Here is a 17,127-nt window from a genome sequence, read left to right as displayed (position 1 = left end):
CAAACTTTTCACAACTTGAAAGGCTTTCACGAAAAGTCAGCAGAACTGCTTAACTACGCCAAGTAACATGAAGGGAAATGAGGGCTGGGGAGGACCATGCCTGTCAATCAGCCTGGTGAAGGCGGAGCCGTGGCGACAAAATTGCCTGAGAACTAATCACACCTAAATGTGTGTGGTTAACTGCGTTAAGGCTACAGTCGCGAGAACAAAAAATCGCTTTTAATAACAGGTGTGTTAATGGTGGAATATTACATCCAGTTTGACAACTATTGTGAACCAGAAGTACGATAATTTTATACAGTATATACAACCGAATAACATGGTGAAGACTCGATTGACCCATGTGAATACGTATATTAATTACGCACCATTTGATTGCGAGTTAAACAAACAAGAAAGATGTGCATTGCACTATACTGCAAAATCCATAAAACAAATTTGACCTTAAAAACAATTGGTGGTTGAATTTAACGACCAAATATGCAAATCCTCTTCAAATTTCAAGTCAATTGGATGAAAATTGATAATTTTAGAAATTTCACGAAAGTTGTTGACCTTTGGCCTATGTTGACCTTTTGGCCTGTTCACCTCAATAATTAGTTGAATTCAGTGACCTGTAATATAAATCATCTTCAAATTTAAGTCAGCTGGTTGAAAATTGACAATTTTAGAAACTTGGCCGATGTTGACCTCAAGAATAATTGGTAGTTGAATTCATTGACCTGAGATGCAAATCCTGTTCAAATTTCTAGTCAATTGGATTAAAATTGAGGATTTTAGAAATTTGACAGTTGCTGACCTTTGGCCGATGTTGACCTTTTGACCTCAAAAATAATAGGCTTCTTGCTTTTGATGAACTCTCCTATATGGTGAAGTATTGTGACCTGTAGGCGATATACAGATAGACTAACGCACAAGACCAACCAATATAATTGAAAAATCTTCGATTTTCACAAGTAACAAACAAACAGACAGACAGGGGTAAAAACATAACCTCCATCCACCTTCGGTGGCAGAGGTAATAACTTTATACGTTTGTAATTGCCCCAGATATATTGTCTCTTTGGCATGCTGTGGCTTTATGTGTGTCTTAGCCATTGGACAATGTGTGAATGTCGTGATGCAGACGTGGATCCACTTCTGAACACGTTTCCTCATTAATTTAGACTGTGGTTTGGGAAAAAGTTATCTGAGAAAAGGGATCCTGTCATTGTGTTCCTTTTCTTTGCTACTGTATACTATTGAATGCCACTGATTAATCCAAACAATTTAACCATTTATGAACTTTATTTTGTGATTTGGCTGGCAGGATGGCCTAGAAATACACAAACTAGCCTCTAAGCTGTCTAGCCTAGTTTTGAATCTTATCCCATCTATAAACTGTCACCCCAGTGTTTTATGGCAGGGTGATTCATCAATGTGTGTGCCGTCCCTCGGATGGACGTTAAACTGCGTGTCCCATCTGCTGGCATTCGTTTGTGGACGTTAAACACCCCTCGGTGTCCTTCGCAAAGAGTAGGTGAGCTTTCGCTGGCACCCTGAACAAATATCAAATTCCTGCCCTGACTTCCTGAGTTGAAGTGGTGATCGACTAGCATTGTAGCCCAGTTACTGCTTCGGCAGCACCAATGCTCTGCATAGGGCATAGTTTTTGATGATGATATTTTTGTGATTTAAATAGGAAACCAGTGGAGCTCTCCATTGATTTGATATTTTGTCTTGGCAGTTGGTGAATAAAAAACCCAGTTTACCATTTTGGGAATTACCCTTACTTCCTATAACCCCCCCAGTCCCACAACCATCACTCCTACTCCCCTAACTGAAAAAAAACAATGAAATTTCAGGACTAAAAAATTCGGAGTACATTTCTCAGCTGGCCTTCTTTGGCCACATCACTTGGCCTGAAGGTCTGTTTTCCTTTCCACTGGAGATTTGCCTTTGGAAGTTACATTCCCAACATTCCACACATTATACTTTGGGAAGATTGCTTCATGTGGCAGTATCTCTTCTGCACATCATACCTTGTCGGCTTGTCCAACAACAAGCCAAGCTCAAGCAGCGTGGAATTACTCTGCATTACGTGACCTGTTATAACCTGTAATTGCTGCGGCCTTGCATTAAGGTACAATTTCCTTGTAAAATAATGGTTAACATCATGTCCCAAAGCGGAAGGTAATTTGTCAAAGTATGGCTCCACTCAACCACACCCTTTTGCCGATTTCATTACAGAGAAAAAGATCCCAGAAGATAATTTGATCATTCTGATTGATGGGCTGAACGAGGCTGAGTTTCACAAGCCAGATTATGGCCACACCATTGCCTCCTTCTTGGCCATGATGCTCCCAAAGTTTCCCCCCTGGCTCAAAGTCATCGTGACAGTCAGGACAAAGTTAAAGGTAAGGGTAACCCACAGTTGTGAATAAAACATCAGTTGAAAATATTTTGAAAGCAGAAATGTCTTCAACCTGTTTATGATTCCACACAATTTGAAAAAGTATTTTGAACAAAGGAAAACATATTTCTTCGTGAACGGATTATGACAACAACATTCTTTTGAAAGTTCCCAGCAAATGTAAACCCCTTGTTTAAATTATTTAAAACTAGTGGATATACCTGTGAAGGATGGGCGATGGGATAGAATAACATTTAATTGGGTGTGTGGACCATAGAACAGTAATAACCTCATGATGAAGGAATAAATGGAGACAAGAGCAACAATCGTGTGATGGCTGCAGTTGAAGCACCACTCACAGGAATGGCATGATGTCATCCGGCTTGGCAAACACTTTGACCATTGTCTACTATACTTTTGACTGGTCTAAAGGAATAGATTTGTCAGCAGGATTGTAATATGTCGTTAATTATGCCTATGGAGATTTGAGGTTGGAATAGTGACCAGCAAAGAGGCGCAGACACCATCGTATTATTTATATAAATAATTTTACACAATCATTTTTAGCTCACCTGGAACGTAATTCTGGGGAGCTTATGGGATAGCATCGTCATCCGTCCATCCATCAGTCCGTCCGTTCGTCCGTCTGTCCATAAACACTTGCAGCAACTTTTCTGAAACTACACACGCGATTTCGATGAAACTGACCACAATCTTCATCACCCGGTATGTACCAAAGTTTGTTCACGGCATGAAAACAATTTGGCCAGAATACAGTCTACGAGGAGTTGCCCCCCAAAATATGTATTTCCTTTCTTCTCAGAAACTAAACACACAATTCCGATCAAACTTGACTCCAACTTTCATCACTCATGATGTACCAAAGTTTGTTCACAGTATAAAAAAAAATCCAAAGGTATTTACTTCCTTCTCCATTACATATTTTGTGGGTCATGCATGCCTACCAGTTATTCCCTGGTTTTCTTATCCAGCCACTACCAGGTGAGCGCCCAGGGGCATTGCCCCTGTTTTTAGTTATTGGTGTGTGTGTGTGTGTGTGTGTGTGTGTGTGTGTGTGTGTGTGTGTGTGTGTGTGTGTGTGTGTGTGTGTGTGTGTGTGTGTGTGTGTGTGTGTGTGTGTGTGTGTGTTTGTGGTGCACGTTTTTAACTCCATTTTTGTTTTCACTGCTAATCTCGTGGAAGCTGATTAAGTCTTTTGGCTTTTATGTCTCATCAAAAAGACTTCCTGAGTATTATAGATTATTTCCCACGAGTGATTTGTATTTTATTCTCGTCTGGCTGAGGATCTCATCTTTTTGTTCCTTTGCTTGAAAATCGGTTTGATGTGTAAATTTGGGATGGGTATTAATATTGGGAAGCTTTGTGAAAAGCATTTTGGATGACGCATCATTGAAGGAAATGTTCACATTACTTCATTCTGCCACTCGCTCAAGTTCCACATTTTACCACTTGCACAGCTTTAACAGCAGGCCGTCGATAAAGGCCTTCAAAATGCGGCCCTATGGGTAGTCTCTATTCTTCATTGGACCAGGTTTCTCTCATTTTGGATTTGTAAGCTAAATGACAAGCTACTGAAATACTTGAGATTGGCCTATTCAAGGACTGGCGGGTGCAGCGAGATGGACCTGCAGTCTGCAAAACTATCAGGGTCAGAAATTGAGTTGTGATTCGTGTTTTGACAGGAAATTATTTTTTTCTTGACAGTGTTAAGGCAAACCATGGCTCTCTCGGATCAAAAAGGTTTGCCATTTGGTATGGAGAATTAAATGCACAGATCTTTGTCTTTTTCATCTCAAGTGTGATGATCATGTATTCATGAAGCATCACAAAACTGCTGAAACTTTTCATTCTCTACCATTTATCTTTGGCTTTGCCATCGACTATAGATATTTTTTAACACTATAAATGGAGTGTAGAACAAAGATGAACTAGCTATATTTTGGGCTCAAAAGATCAAAGGTTGTGCAACCTTTAGTTGAAAAACTGTTGCCACGATAACTTGTGAGCCATGAACTGAAGGCGTTTCAACCAAAGTTGGTACAAGTGCGGAATGTAGAACAAAGATGAACTGATTAGAATTTGGGTTTAAATGAGCAAAGGTCAAAGATCATGCATCCTTTAATTGCAAGTCATTATGCAGACCATAACTCAAGTTGGAAGCATGTGATGTTGTCTCTCTCCGACTTTTCCTTATTTTCTCTCACGCCCTCACACTCATGTGACCTTTAATTTTTCATGTGACCTTTTAATTGAGATCGATCATTGCAGTGGGATCACATGCAATGTGCGTGGAGGCATATCCATCAACACATTCACATCAATTTATATATTTATTTGTTTTTGCAACATTATCTCGCCGACTTGAAATGGGGAAAGCAAAGATCAAACAGCATTTGAGAGACATCATTGTTTAATTTATGCCTATATGGAAAGGTCACAAATCAGTGTGTGTTGGTGTTTGGAAAAAAAGATGTCGTTAACAAAGCCAACAAAGAATGTCATATCATTTTCAACTCTTCATTCACTCAAATATTAATGTGTATCGTCCATATCAGATAACCAACAAGAAAGTGTTTTCATTGGTGTAAGCAGCTGAAAGATTTCGCAAGTGAAGACTGAAGGAAAGTTATGAATACACAGTCGCAGTTCATCCACGCCTGCATGTGGGAGCTCAATCAAACATGGCGAACCACTCATAAATTGCTTTATTTCTCTAATAATGCTCCAGATGTCTCAACTGCTGTTTAGAGTTGTCACAGCCCAGAACATGAACCGTGACTCGTCTGAAAGTCCAAATGTGTGCTTTCGTTTACTTCAAAAGTCCACCGATTCAACTTTGTTCTGCTGTTTCCCCCACCACAGCCAACCCCTCCCCCACAACCCCCCAAGATGTTTCAAGTTCACCGAGGATCTTTTACGTACATTCATTAGACATTTTGACATAGTAGATAGGATTTGGGTAGAATCATTAGGCTCAAAATCGATCTGTTTATGAGTGTTTGTATTCTATTCCTTCAGTATATTGTAAGTAGAATCGTTTGGATGTCATTCAAAACTGGTACTCGGTAGAGCTCATAACTCTGCCAGGCTGAACAGTTTACATTTTGTATCCCACTGAGAGGATGGATCTGGATCGAGATCCTCACCAAAATCTAATCAGCTTGTTCTTGTCACCTACCCAACTCATCCTCCTTGTTTTTTCATAACTCGTCCACAACTTTTTAAAATATCATGCTATATTGTTACAAATTTGGAAGCTTACTGCACTCAGCATTCAGGTCCTTATAGAACAGTTATATCGGTAAGTGTGTGTTTATAAATAGAACCCGTCCCTAGTCTAATGGGAATTAAATGTTCATGCGCTGCAGAGTTATTTTGATAGGATTTTCTTTTACATTTTTATATCAACAACAACTTTTTAACGACGACACCTGCCTTCGCTTCCTTCCACCATCCTCCACCGGCACCATTGCACGTGTGCATGTCAGCACGTACGTGGGCGGAATCCAATATGCCAGGCATTGGCATGTTCTTTGGGCATTGGCATGTTGGACTTCGCTCCAAATACGGGCATGGCGCCCCGCTCAGCCAATCGGAGGGGTGCTAGCACGTCCGCCACCTCTCGGCCAATGGGGAGCCAGCGCAACATATTGCTATTCGACTTCCTGGTCGAGGGGCAGAGACATGAGCACCTCCCCCGACCAATCTCGGACGGCCGAAAGATCGCCCGACATGTCTGTCCAATGAGGTCGGAATGACGTGGGACGGATCCCTCCCACCTGTGAAGAGGGAGGTATAATTGTGTGGGGGCAATTGGGTGAGTCAGTCGGTCTACCTGCCTGCGAGCCAGTGGCTTCCCGCCATGTGGATCGCCTGCCTACGAGCCGGAGGAGGATCGCTTGCTTTGCCTGTCTCGTCGCCGGAGGAGCGTGCCAGCACCCAACGCTACCCTCCGTACCTGGTGCTTGGAGCGGCATCGAGTTGCGGGTTCGAGTCCCGCCGATCCAGGACGTCGAAGACCGCACGAGGCGGGAAGGTCCAAGCTAGCTCTGGTTTCCAGCTCATCTTCCCTCGAGCTGGGAACCTTCAATAAAGGCCGCGGCCATCATTTCTTCTGGGTATTTGTGTGTGCGTGTGTGTGTCCTTGGGCCCCGTCTGTAAGTAGAGACTGTTAAGTGCCTGTATTCGCTTGTACATTGATTGCATTGCTTAGTCGGTTTACCTCTGCTCTTTGTGTGCCCCCCCCCCATTGTAAATAAATATCCATTTTGTTAAATATTTCAGCTCGTCCCTGTCCCTTCCTTCATTGGCTTGCCACGGTGCGTGTTGGGGGATTAAAAAGGCCGTTGCTGCTGTAGTTGTGCATTTGGACCAACGGGACCTCAGTAACCATCCACTCGGGTTACGCACGGGTCGAGCACGGTAACAGCTCGTCCCATTCGAGCTCCGTCGAGGGTGTGAATTCCTTGATAGCTCGCCACGTGGGCCTCTAGGTATTTTGAAGTTTGGCAAATAACCCTGTACCACGTGGTTGAATTATTGACGATTCACGGTCCTGGAAGGGACCCGTACCTTCGGAGTTATCGGAAAGGTACGATCTGAATTCCGGGTGTTCGATGGAGCCGACTCTACTGCTCCATCTAGCGGTCGTGCTCGTCGCCGATACCCGGCCCACAACAATATATCGTTTTTGGCTCCATCTCTATCTTTCAATGGTGATGAATCACTAAGAAAATAAAAAAATATTATTGTTGTACCTGGATCCGGATTCGGATCTTCATCAAAATTGCATCAGTTTGTCCTTGTCGTACAACCAACTTGTCAACCAAGTTTTGTCCAAATTAGTCCATAACTTTTTTAGATATTGTGCTCTGTATCAATTTTGGCTCCATCTCTCAATGGTGAGGAATCACTTTAAAAATTCTCGGATCCACATTCGGATCTTCACCAAAATCGAAAAAATTTCATCTTCTCACACATCCAACCCATCGACAACTTTTTGAGATATCCTGCTCACAGTCAGACAGACAGACAAACAAACAGACAGGTGTGAAAACACAACCTCCGTCCACCTCTGATGTCAGAGGTAATGATTCAAAATTCTCATCGACTCCTGAAAATAGATGCCCATTTCTTATTACTAAGATTTTTCACTTTTAAAAGTTTCTGTCTGTATGTTGTCCACACATGTACTCGAGAGATTTATCCGAAGAAGTTAACATTTTACATCCAACACCAACGTAGAACCAATTTAATATTCCACACAATTTGTCAGCACCACAAGCTTTTGCAAGGAAATGTAACAGTTCAGTATTCGTAATACCTTTATAATGCGGAATGCCAGTCACTGTAATTTTGCATACTCCTTACTATATATAACTCACGGACTGATGTTTGTGTGTTTGTCAGTTTGTCACTGTACTTCTATAGTATTGGGCCAATTACATCCAAACATTCTACATCAGATCAGCATGACCCCAATTGGTGCATATGGGTGTTTTTTTTGCCCGTGGAATTTTTTTTGTGGGGGGTGGGGGGGTTTATGGGATGTAAATGTTTGTATCATGTAGCGCTGCTTGAGGTGGGGGAGGGCATTACAAGTCCACACCCTTTACAGTACAGTATTCCTCTCCCCACATCTTCCAGTGCAGTAAGGTGTTTTGAATTATGCAGCAAGAGGTATTTTTTAATAATTACGATAATATTACATCTCCTGGCTGCTCACGTTGAGGGTGGTGCTTCGAGTAATAAAAATGGACCTGCCTGCTGACGGGACTCCGATAATAGCCTGGCCTGTATGAGGGTTGTTTCATCTGCGGAAAATAAAATCCCCACACAATCCACCAATCGGTGTTGACACAGGAAATGCACCAATGGCCACCACATTGAGAAGTGTTGTTACATTTACATTAATGGTAATTCATGGTGAAACAAAGCAAGTTCAAAAAACAATCTTTCACTGATATTCATCTCACAAACCCCCACCCGCCCAGGAGAATCCTTACTAGTCAGTTGGTGACTGACCTTTCATTCATTATTGATTTAGTCAAATTGATGATGTAACTTTTGCAACATCAGGGTATTCAAATGATCTCTGTTCTCTGGTGTGGAACTGCCGAACGCATGCCGGGAGCAAAGAATTAGAAAATCGAAACTAATTTTGGAAGTTTTCTTTGAATTTGAAGGTTTAAAATGACTGAGCATGGTGGACTGACTGTAGATAGGGGACGTGGGAAAGCGAATGGAAGTTGCTTTTATGTAGACAGACGACGGTTGAGTCTCGGCACAGAGTGTGGCCGATTGGTGGAAGAACCAAAGAAGTGCTGCTGTCTGCAGGCTGTTGGCAGGGGAGCATTGCCGAGTGGGGTATGAGCATCCTGAGGAACAACGGATAAATGGTTCAGACAGGCAGTTCCACGTTGCAGCTGCTGCTCTTGTCCTTTGTGATTAGGTTTCTCATACCGCAGTGTATGTCTTTGATCGCAGGATATTTTGTAAGTTCTTTGATTAACTTTCGTCGAACATATTAAAAAGAACTACAATTTTACCGCATCGTGCAATTTGACATCATTTGTTCATATTGGCCAACCTGAATCTTTTCAGTTGAGCTAACTCACATTTCACTCTTATCATCGATCATCGTCATTATGCGGTGTTTGTATTATGATAAATAATACTCTTTAAACAGTTTTCAGGGCTCAGACGTATCGTGGTTTTCTGTTGTTTGTTTGTTTTTCTTTGTTTCACCTCGACGGATTCTGGGGCAGAACGTGCTGCTTTTGTAGTCACAAACCTGTGGGGGATAAAGCAAGTTGGAGGATAAATGACCAAGGGGAATGGAACAAGCGAATAAATAACCACGAGTACTTTGGGCTGGAAGTGTTCTCACGAGCCGTAAGGCATCCGGAGTGTGTTGATTTTGCTTTCGCGACAGTCAAATTTTGAGTTTTTTGTTTTTGTTTCTTCTTGTTTTTTTTTTCGTTTTTTTGTTTTGTTCCTTGCTACTCACTCCCAAGAGAGAGACTGTGTGGAAGGAATATGCTTGTAGCCTTGTTTACTGCACACCTTTCCTTTGCAAACATGTTTACCTGTATTCTATAATCATGTGCAGCAATCCTGTTCACGAAGGGCTTCTCATGGCTTGTTTGACTCTGGTTTTGATTATTTTCTTTGTGCGCGGTTATGAATGCAGGCAATTACAGCCAGATTCCCCTTCCACATGGTGAGCCTAGATGTCCTTGGTGAGCGTGAGGAACTCGGCGCCGACCTCCAGACTTATGTCTCAAGCCGGGTGCAAGGCAGCATTGAGATCCAGCAGAATGTGTCCTTGGGAACAGGGCGCCTGGATACCATTGCTTTAGGCCGTCTTGGAAGCCACCTTTGCCAGCTCAGCCATGGCTCTTTCCTTTACCTTCGGCTCACCCTTGACCTCATTGAACGAGGACACCTTGTGCTCAAGAGCTCCAGCTATAAGGTAATTCGAGCTGTTTCTGCGACCAAATGCAAACCAGCAAATGGTCTTTTGTAATTGGTGCAGGGATGTTTGTAAATATGCACAAGAATATTATTGTGTCATTTGCCTAACGAGTTCATTTCAATCATGCACACTTATATAATGGGGCCTTTCAGGTAGCTCATAGTTGGCCTTTTGACCTTGACCTTGTGTAGAAAGAAAAGTTTTGTAAAGTCAGCTGTCTGAGAAACTAACAAATTAGCTTCTATGCATTAAAGATGTCTAATGAAAAGAGTTGGCTGTTGTGCCGTTATTCTGACGAAATTCCAACTACCTTTCTGGTTGAGGGCTTCTGCAGCACCATGCGATTGAGTAGCGACCTGTATACAGGAATTATCCTCTGCTGTAGAAATGTTGGCAACCACCATGGCTGCCCTGATGTCTCCATGCAAAGGGAGGATGTTTGAGTAATAACACTTGTATAATAAGGATAACAGGGATCCTTGAATATAGAGATCGTTTGCCATTCCCACATTCATTTCCATTGCCAGTTCATTTCCATGCGGTTAAATTTTCTCCTCTTTATTAGTCCCCTCCCGATTTCATTGGTTGGCTGTTCGTCTGTCCGTCCGTCCCACCTGTGTTTTTTTCCGAATTTTTCCCCACACCCTTAAACATATTCAATTGAAACTTCGTACATGGCTTTATGATGATAAGTTACAGATGAAGTTTGAGTTTCACAGAGTTATGCCCTTTTTTGGTCTTAGAAAATATCACATCGGTAGGGGACATGTATTGCAAAGCAATTCTCGCTCTTGTTTAAATAGAGCGCTGTTAATCACAATACCACTTTTTCTTTTGTCTCTGCTTCACTTGAGCTGTTAATTTTGTGAATTCTTAATTCGTAGAACGAGCTACCATTGAAAAATTAATCTAAAAACATACGTGTTTTATAAACTTTGTTTTATGCAATCATTCCGTCCACCAATCGCCTAAAACGACTGCGTAACACAACCAGTCGCATGACTGGGGATTCTCCAATTTACTATTTAATTAAAAGCATATATTCTAAAGCACTAATCATTAATGGAACCTATTTATTTCTTAAGCCCTTCAATATATTTTTTTTCCGAAGAAATTTCAGTCGTTAATTACATCTGTAGTTTATCGTTCAAGCCATTACAATTTTTTTCCCCCTCAATTGTAGCTTTTTGTTTTGTTTAATGTTAATCAAAATAATAATTTATAACTATTTTATCTTCAAACGTCCTGACTGCTGATTATAATAAAGCTGGTTGTACACCAAGGTAATTTGTCGGTGCATATTGTGGGTGAATCGCTTCATTGTTGCTCGGCTGGTGTTAATCACAGATCACTTTGGGATCACCTTACAATTGAGTGTACATTCGATTGTCATGATAGCTGAGATTCACCTGCGAATGTTATTTTTTTTTTTTTGCACGCGGATGTTGTATCATAACCGGTGCCAAGTGCAAGATGCTCTACTCACTGACCGAGTCGTTTACGATTCATCAGAAGCCTGTTGTTTTGACATTATTTCCCCACATCGTCCACAAACTGCTTTTCACACAATGGATGATCCCACCAGTCTGGCTGAGTCTGATGGTCTTGTGGAGTTGTCCACTTGTGAACAATCTAAAAAGCTACTTCGTTGTATTTTTCAATCTGTTTCCCAATACTAGGATTTTAATGTGAGGAAAAACGATGTCTGTGCATTTGAAAAGTGCCTGGGAGTCATGTCGGCCTGTTCCTTTCTTGCACTGGCAAACGCAATACGATTGTATTGTTCACCCAAGAATAATCGATCTCCCAGGATTGCTTGTGTAGTGTAGTCCCGCAGAGACTGTGGTCTTTTTGTATATTAATTTCCATTCAAAATACCGAATGTAAATATTATTATTCTTTCGTGTGGATGGAGGTCCCCAATGCCAGACATGAGATCAGAGCCATTTCCCTGGACATCTCACGTGCCTTCGGTATGGTCTGGTACCCTGCCCTGCTCACCAAACTCTCTTCCTATAGTATCCAAGGCCATCTCCACTCATGGCTCCCAGACTTCCTCTCCAGTCGCAGTCAACACGTGGCCCTAAATGGAGTTCTCTCATCCCCTCTTCCTGTCCAGGCTGGTGTTCATCAAGGCAGTGTTCTTTTTCTGGCTTTCATCAATGATTTCTCTGACTCGGGAAAATCCTCTTTATCTCTTTGCTGGTAACTCCACCTTCTGCTGTACCATGTGTCATCCCTCAGATCGACAAGCAGCAGCTTCTTCACTTTCTGCAGATCTGGGTAAAATCACAAACTAGTCCAACATGTGGAACATGTTAGGGGAGTATCTATGGAGGGTATCCGTGCACCCCCCACCACCCCACCAGGACTCTACTAAACCAACATTTTTAGCTTCCTTTTATGGTCCGATGACACATTTGAGATGTTAACAAAAAAAATTTCCCGGCACTCTGGCGATATTCAAGATGGCGTCCAAAATGGCCGCCAAAATGGGTAAAATCATAGAATACGGTACATAACATCTCAAAAATGTGGAAAATTGGAAAAATAATCATTGGGATTTGGTTCCTGATCATTAGGTACTAGTTTCTGATAATTGGCTGTAAACTGCTTTCTGCATTTTGGATGGTATTGGGCCTCTGCTGCAAACAAATCAAATCCTCAGATTTGCCTTAAGAGCCATTCATGATTGTTCTCTTCTGCTATTTGCAGCACTTTCTGCCATCCATCACGTTCAAATGAAGAAGTGCCTTCCTTTGTGTCGATGCCTGCCTTTTTCACATGGATTCGGCCTTCAGTATTGCAGAAAATACAATCAGGTTAAAAAAATGATCTTTTCTGATGCTTTCTTGCGCTTTACCCTTCCTTCTTGGCTGGTAGATGGTCCAGGAGCTTCAGGATCGTTCGATGGTTTACTAGCTATTAACCTATGTAGGTTCAGGGTAAAGCTTTAGTAACATCCTCGGTGATAGCTCTCGTTCTCCTGGATCTCATCAGGAATACCTTGACAGATATCAGTCATTCGATATGAAGAACCTGGTGGTTCAGCTAAGCGACGATCCCGTATATTTTTGAGAAGTGCCAATCTATCACTTGGATTTGTCAAGTCTGAAAAATATGTGAACGATCCATGCTTTATTCCAGACATATGAATGACACAATGTTCCCGTTTGCGTTTTCTTTCCATTTCAACAACTTTCTTTTGACAATTATATTAAACTATTTCTTGCTTGTCTGACATCTTGACTTGTGATCTTGATCTTGACTAGGTACAGTCTTGCTAAGCTTAAGCTAACTAATCTAACCTGGAAAGAGAAAAAAAATACACATCATAAGATTAGTACACATAATACTTGAGTGTATGTAAATATTCAAAGTGCATCGGGGTGTGTTTAGGGGTGTGTTTGTGTGTGTGTGTGTGTGTGTGTGTGTGTGTGTGTGTGTGTGTGTGTGTGTGTGTGTGTGTGTGTGTGTGTGTGTGTGTGTGTGTGTGTGTGTGTGTGTGTGTGTGTGTGTGTGTGTTTTCTGGCTTTCAAATTGTCCGCCATCTTCAATTCCAAGGACAATAACAACTAGAACTGCAACTTTACAACTGCTGGCAGTGATGACCGGGTATCCGGACATCCGCCTTTCATACGACGCGAGACTCAAATGAGATGACAGTCGCAAAGTTTCGCTTCGACGGGATAAGCGGTTCCAGAGAAAACGTTATTTAAGGGCGACGCCAACGCGGCCCCGCTTTGAGATGGCGCGGAACGGCGAGTGACGAACCGGACAGCGCAAAACGTTCCATCTAGTTGTTGCGTACGCGGTCGGACCTTTTTCCTGGGGGCGTCGTCGGTATCGATCGAATTGCCGTTCCTGTGCCCTCAAACACGTGCGGGTGCGGCCGAGTGAGCCTTCTGGAAAAAACAAATGTAAAAGTTCTCGGATTCAAATAATTAAACAATTCTGGCTGCCAAACCGTGCGGCCGATCTGGTCGAAATTTTAAACCTATGTTTCGCGTGTCGCCGAGATTACAAGTCTGAAGTTTGGCATATATAGAAGCGGCGGTTCCAGGGTTAATATTAATTAATATTCATCTTTCAATCCACCGTGGCCACCAAACCGTGTGACCTACGAAGAAGAAATTAACAAACTTGAAAAAGGACCTCATGGGAAATATATGTGTACGGTTTCGCTTCACTCTATCTTGCCGTTCTGTATAAGAAGATTTTTAAAATTTATTAATTTTCAATCCAAGATGGCTAACGAACCATGTGACCTATGACATCATAAATTTAGATTCGGCTTTCCATCGTCGACCCCAACAAGTGTGTGAAATTTCGTGTAAATCGGATAAGGTGTATTTTTCTATCCAAGATGGCCGCCAAGCCATGTGACTTCTGAGGTAAAATATTTTTGCCATGTATGCAGACTTGATGTGAGAAGGCAGTTGCAAATTTTCGCTTCGATGGCTAAAGGAATTCCAGAGAAAACATTATTTAATATTTTCTTCAATCCAACATGGCGGCCAAACCATGTGACCTATCAATTCGAAATTAACAAACTTATATCGCATACATGTCCCGAATATAGTTGTGAAATCTCGCCTTAATTGGCCTGGCGCTTCTGGAGAAGAAGATGTTTGAAGGTTTTAGGATTTTTTTCAAGATGGCTGCCAAACCATGTGACGTATCAACAAGAAATTAACAAACTTGAAAAATAAAAAGGACCTCACGGGGAATGTACCTGTAAAGTTTCGCCTCAATCTGCATAGCCGTTCTGTAGACGATTTTTTTTTTAATTTCAAAACAAGATGGCTGCCGAATTACGTCACCGATAACGTCAAAATATTTTTTTCTACGATGAATTTATGTGTAGATGACGCTCAAGAAATTTCAAATTTTTGCCATGTGGCGTTCTACTTGACAAATTTTCACCGGGACACCTCTTCACCTATGATGCCACGAAAAATCACACGTATTCCCGAGAGGGAGCTTAGTAAAATGTGTAAAGCGAAAATTTTTCCATTGCACGGTTTCAGAGATACAGAGGTCCAAAGTTTATCTTTTTTTTTTTTTCAAGATAGCGCCCGTACCACGTGACCTATGACGTCACAATTATCAATTATGTATGCTATCAAAAAACATACATACTGTGGTGAAAATTTTGTGTCGATCGGACTTACCGTTTCTGAGAAAATGGCTTTTAAAGTGAAAAAATCCGGAAATTTTGCAAATTTGCGGCGGAAGAAAGATAATGATAAACTTAAGAAAAACAACAGGTTACCCAGTCCATTTGACTGGATACCCTAATAATGTTTTCTCTGGAACCATGTAACCTATCGAAGCGAAACTTGGCCAATATAATCTACCCCCATGCCTGCATGCACGTTAAAAATTATGACGTCACATGTCACATGGTTTGGCGGCCGTCTTGGATAGAATGACGCACTTTGTCCGATAAAGACGAAACTTCACGAACGTGTTCCACTACACGATTGGAAGCAGAATTTAAATTTATGTCATAGATCACATGGTTCGTTTGCCATCTTGGATTGAATATTAATAAATTTTAAAAATCTTCTTCTCCAGAACGGCCAGACAGATTGAGGCAAAAATTCACACACACTTTCCGCAAGACATCCTTTCACAAGTTTGTTAATTTCTAATTGATAGGTCACATGGTTTGGCAGCCATGTTGGATTCAAGAATTATATTAAATAATGTTTTCTCTGGAACCACATAACCTATCGAAGCAAGACTTGGCTACTATAATCTAGCCCCATACCTGCACATATGCTAACAAGGACAAATGTGTCCAAGAGCCATGTCCTAAAGGTTTTGTCTTCACCAGAAGAAGAACAAGAAGAAGAAGAAGAAGAAGAAGAAGATGAGAAAAAAACAACAACTTCCGATATTTCGTCACATGCCTTGACGGAGCCAATAGCGAGACCCGTCATGGACGATCGTCGTTCATGACGAGAAAATAGTGTATTTACGAAATTACAACACATTAAATGGAATGATCTTTAAATAGTAACGTGAACTTTTCGAAACTTTCGCAAATGTCTGAATATATTTAAAAGTTCATGATAGATGCTCTCAAAAGGCACCCTCAATGCGAGGATGTGTACAAGGTTTAGTATTTGAGATCCGGATCCTGTATATGAAAGAGCCGAGTCCTAAAGGTTCCGTCTTCACCAGAAGAAGGAGAAGAACAACGCCGAGCTCTCTTGGAGCAACAAATCGCTATGCAAGACGCGGCTAAAAATTATGACATCACAAGTCACATTGTGTGGCGGCCATCTTGGATAGAAAAACGCACCTTTTCCGATTAACACTAAATTTCACAGAAATGTTCCAATACACGGTTTGAAGCAGAATATAAATTTCTGATGTCATAGGTCACATGGTTCGTCAGCCATCTTGGATTGAAAATTAATAAATTTTAAAAATCTTCTTGTACAGAACGGCAAGACAGATTGAAGCGAAACCGTACACATATATTTCCCATGAGGTCCTTTTTCAAGTTTGTAAATTTCTTCTTCGTAGGTCACACGGTTTGGTGGCCACAGTGGATTGAAAGATGAATATTAATTAATAATAACCCTGGAACCGCCGCTTCTATATACGCCAAACTTCAGACTTGTAATCTCGGTGACAAACGAAACATAGGTTTAAAATTTTTCAAACAAGATGGCCCCAGGAAAAAGGTCCGACTCGATGCAACTACTAGATGGAACGCTTTGCGCCATCCGGTTCGTCACTCGTCCTTTCCGCGCCGTCTCAAAGCGGGCCGCATTGGCGTCGCCCTTAAATAACGTTTTCTCTGGAACCGCTTATCCCGTCGAAGCGAAACTTTGCGACCGTCATCTCATTTGAGTCTCGCGTCGTATGAAAGGCGGAGGTCTGGATACCCGATCATCACTGCCAGCAGTTGTAAAGTTGCAGTTCTAGTTATTATTATTATTACATCAATGATTATTTGAAGCTGACATTTGATATTTGCAATGATTTTACCATTTTAAAACCATTTTGGGCTCCATCTTGGATTTTATGAATGGCAACAAAACATAAATCACCACATCGGCCTATTAGTTTCTAATAATCAGGAACATATATTACAGTGAATCCAAATATTAATTTACTGTATTATTGTTAGTTTCAGGCTGTTGTTTACAATTTTCTATGATTTTGCCGATTGTGGTGGCCATTTTGGATGCCATCTTGGAATATAAGCATTGTAACA

At 41.5% G+C, this 17,127-nt stretch overlaps 1 protein-coding gene across 6 annotated transcripts in view; it reads left to right on the top strand.

Annotated features, from left to right (window-relative positions):
- The window catches only part of LOC147029847 (protein TANC1-like), a 419,064-nt gene that overhangs the window by 291,209 nt on the left and 110,728 nt on the right, over positions 1 to 17,127 (top strand). For all 6 annotated transcript variants that reach the window (XM_085873244.1, XM_085873249.1, XM_085873243.1 and 3 more), the window contains 2 exons: positions 2,230 to 2,396; positions 9,606 to 9,887. In XM_085873244.1, the coding sequence (XP_085729370.1) occupies positions 2,230 to 2,396; positions 9,606 to 9,887 (449 nt within the window). The remainder of the gene's footprint in view (positions 1 to 2,229; positions 2,397 to 9,605; positions 9,888 to 17,127) is intronic.

The sequence above is a fragment of the Eptatretus burgeri genome, chromosome 3 (genome assembly GCF_056783735.1).
Source record: "Eptatretus burgeri isolate ZD-2024b chromosome 3, Ebu_testis_v1, whole genome shotgun sequence".
NCBI lineage: Eukaryota > Metazoa > Chordata > Myxini > Myxiniformes > Myxinidae > Eptatretus > Eptatretus burgeri.
The sequence above is the reverse complement of the archived record's forward strand: the minus strand, read 5'-3'. Positions and strand labels throughout refer to the sequence as shown.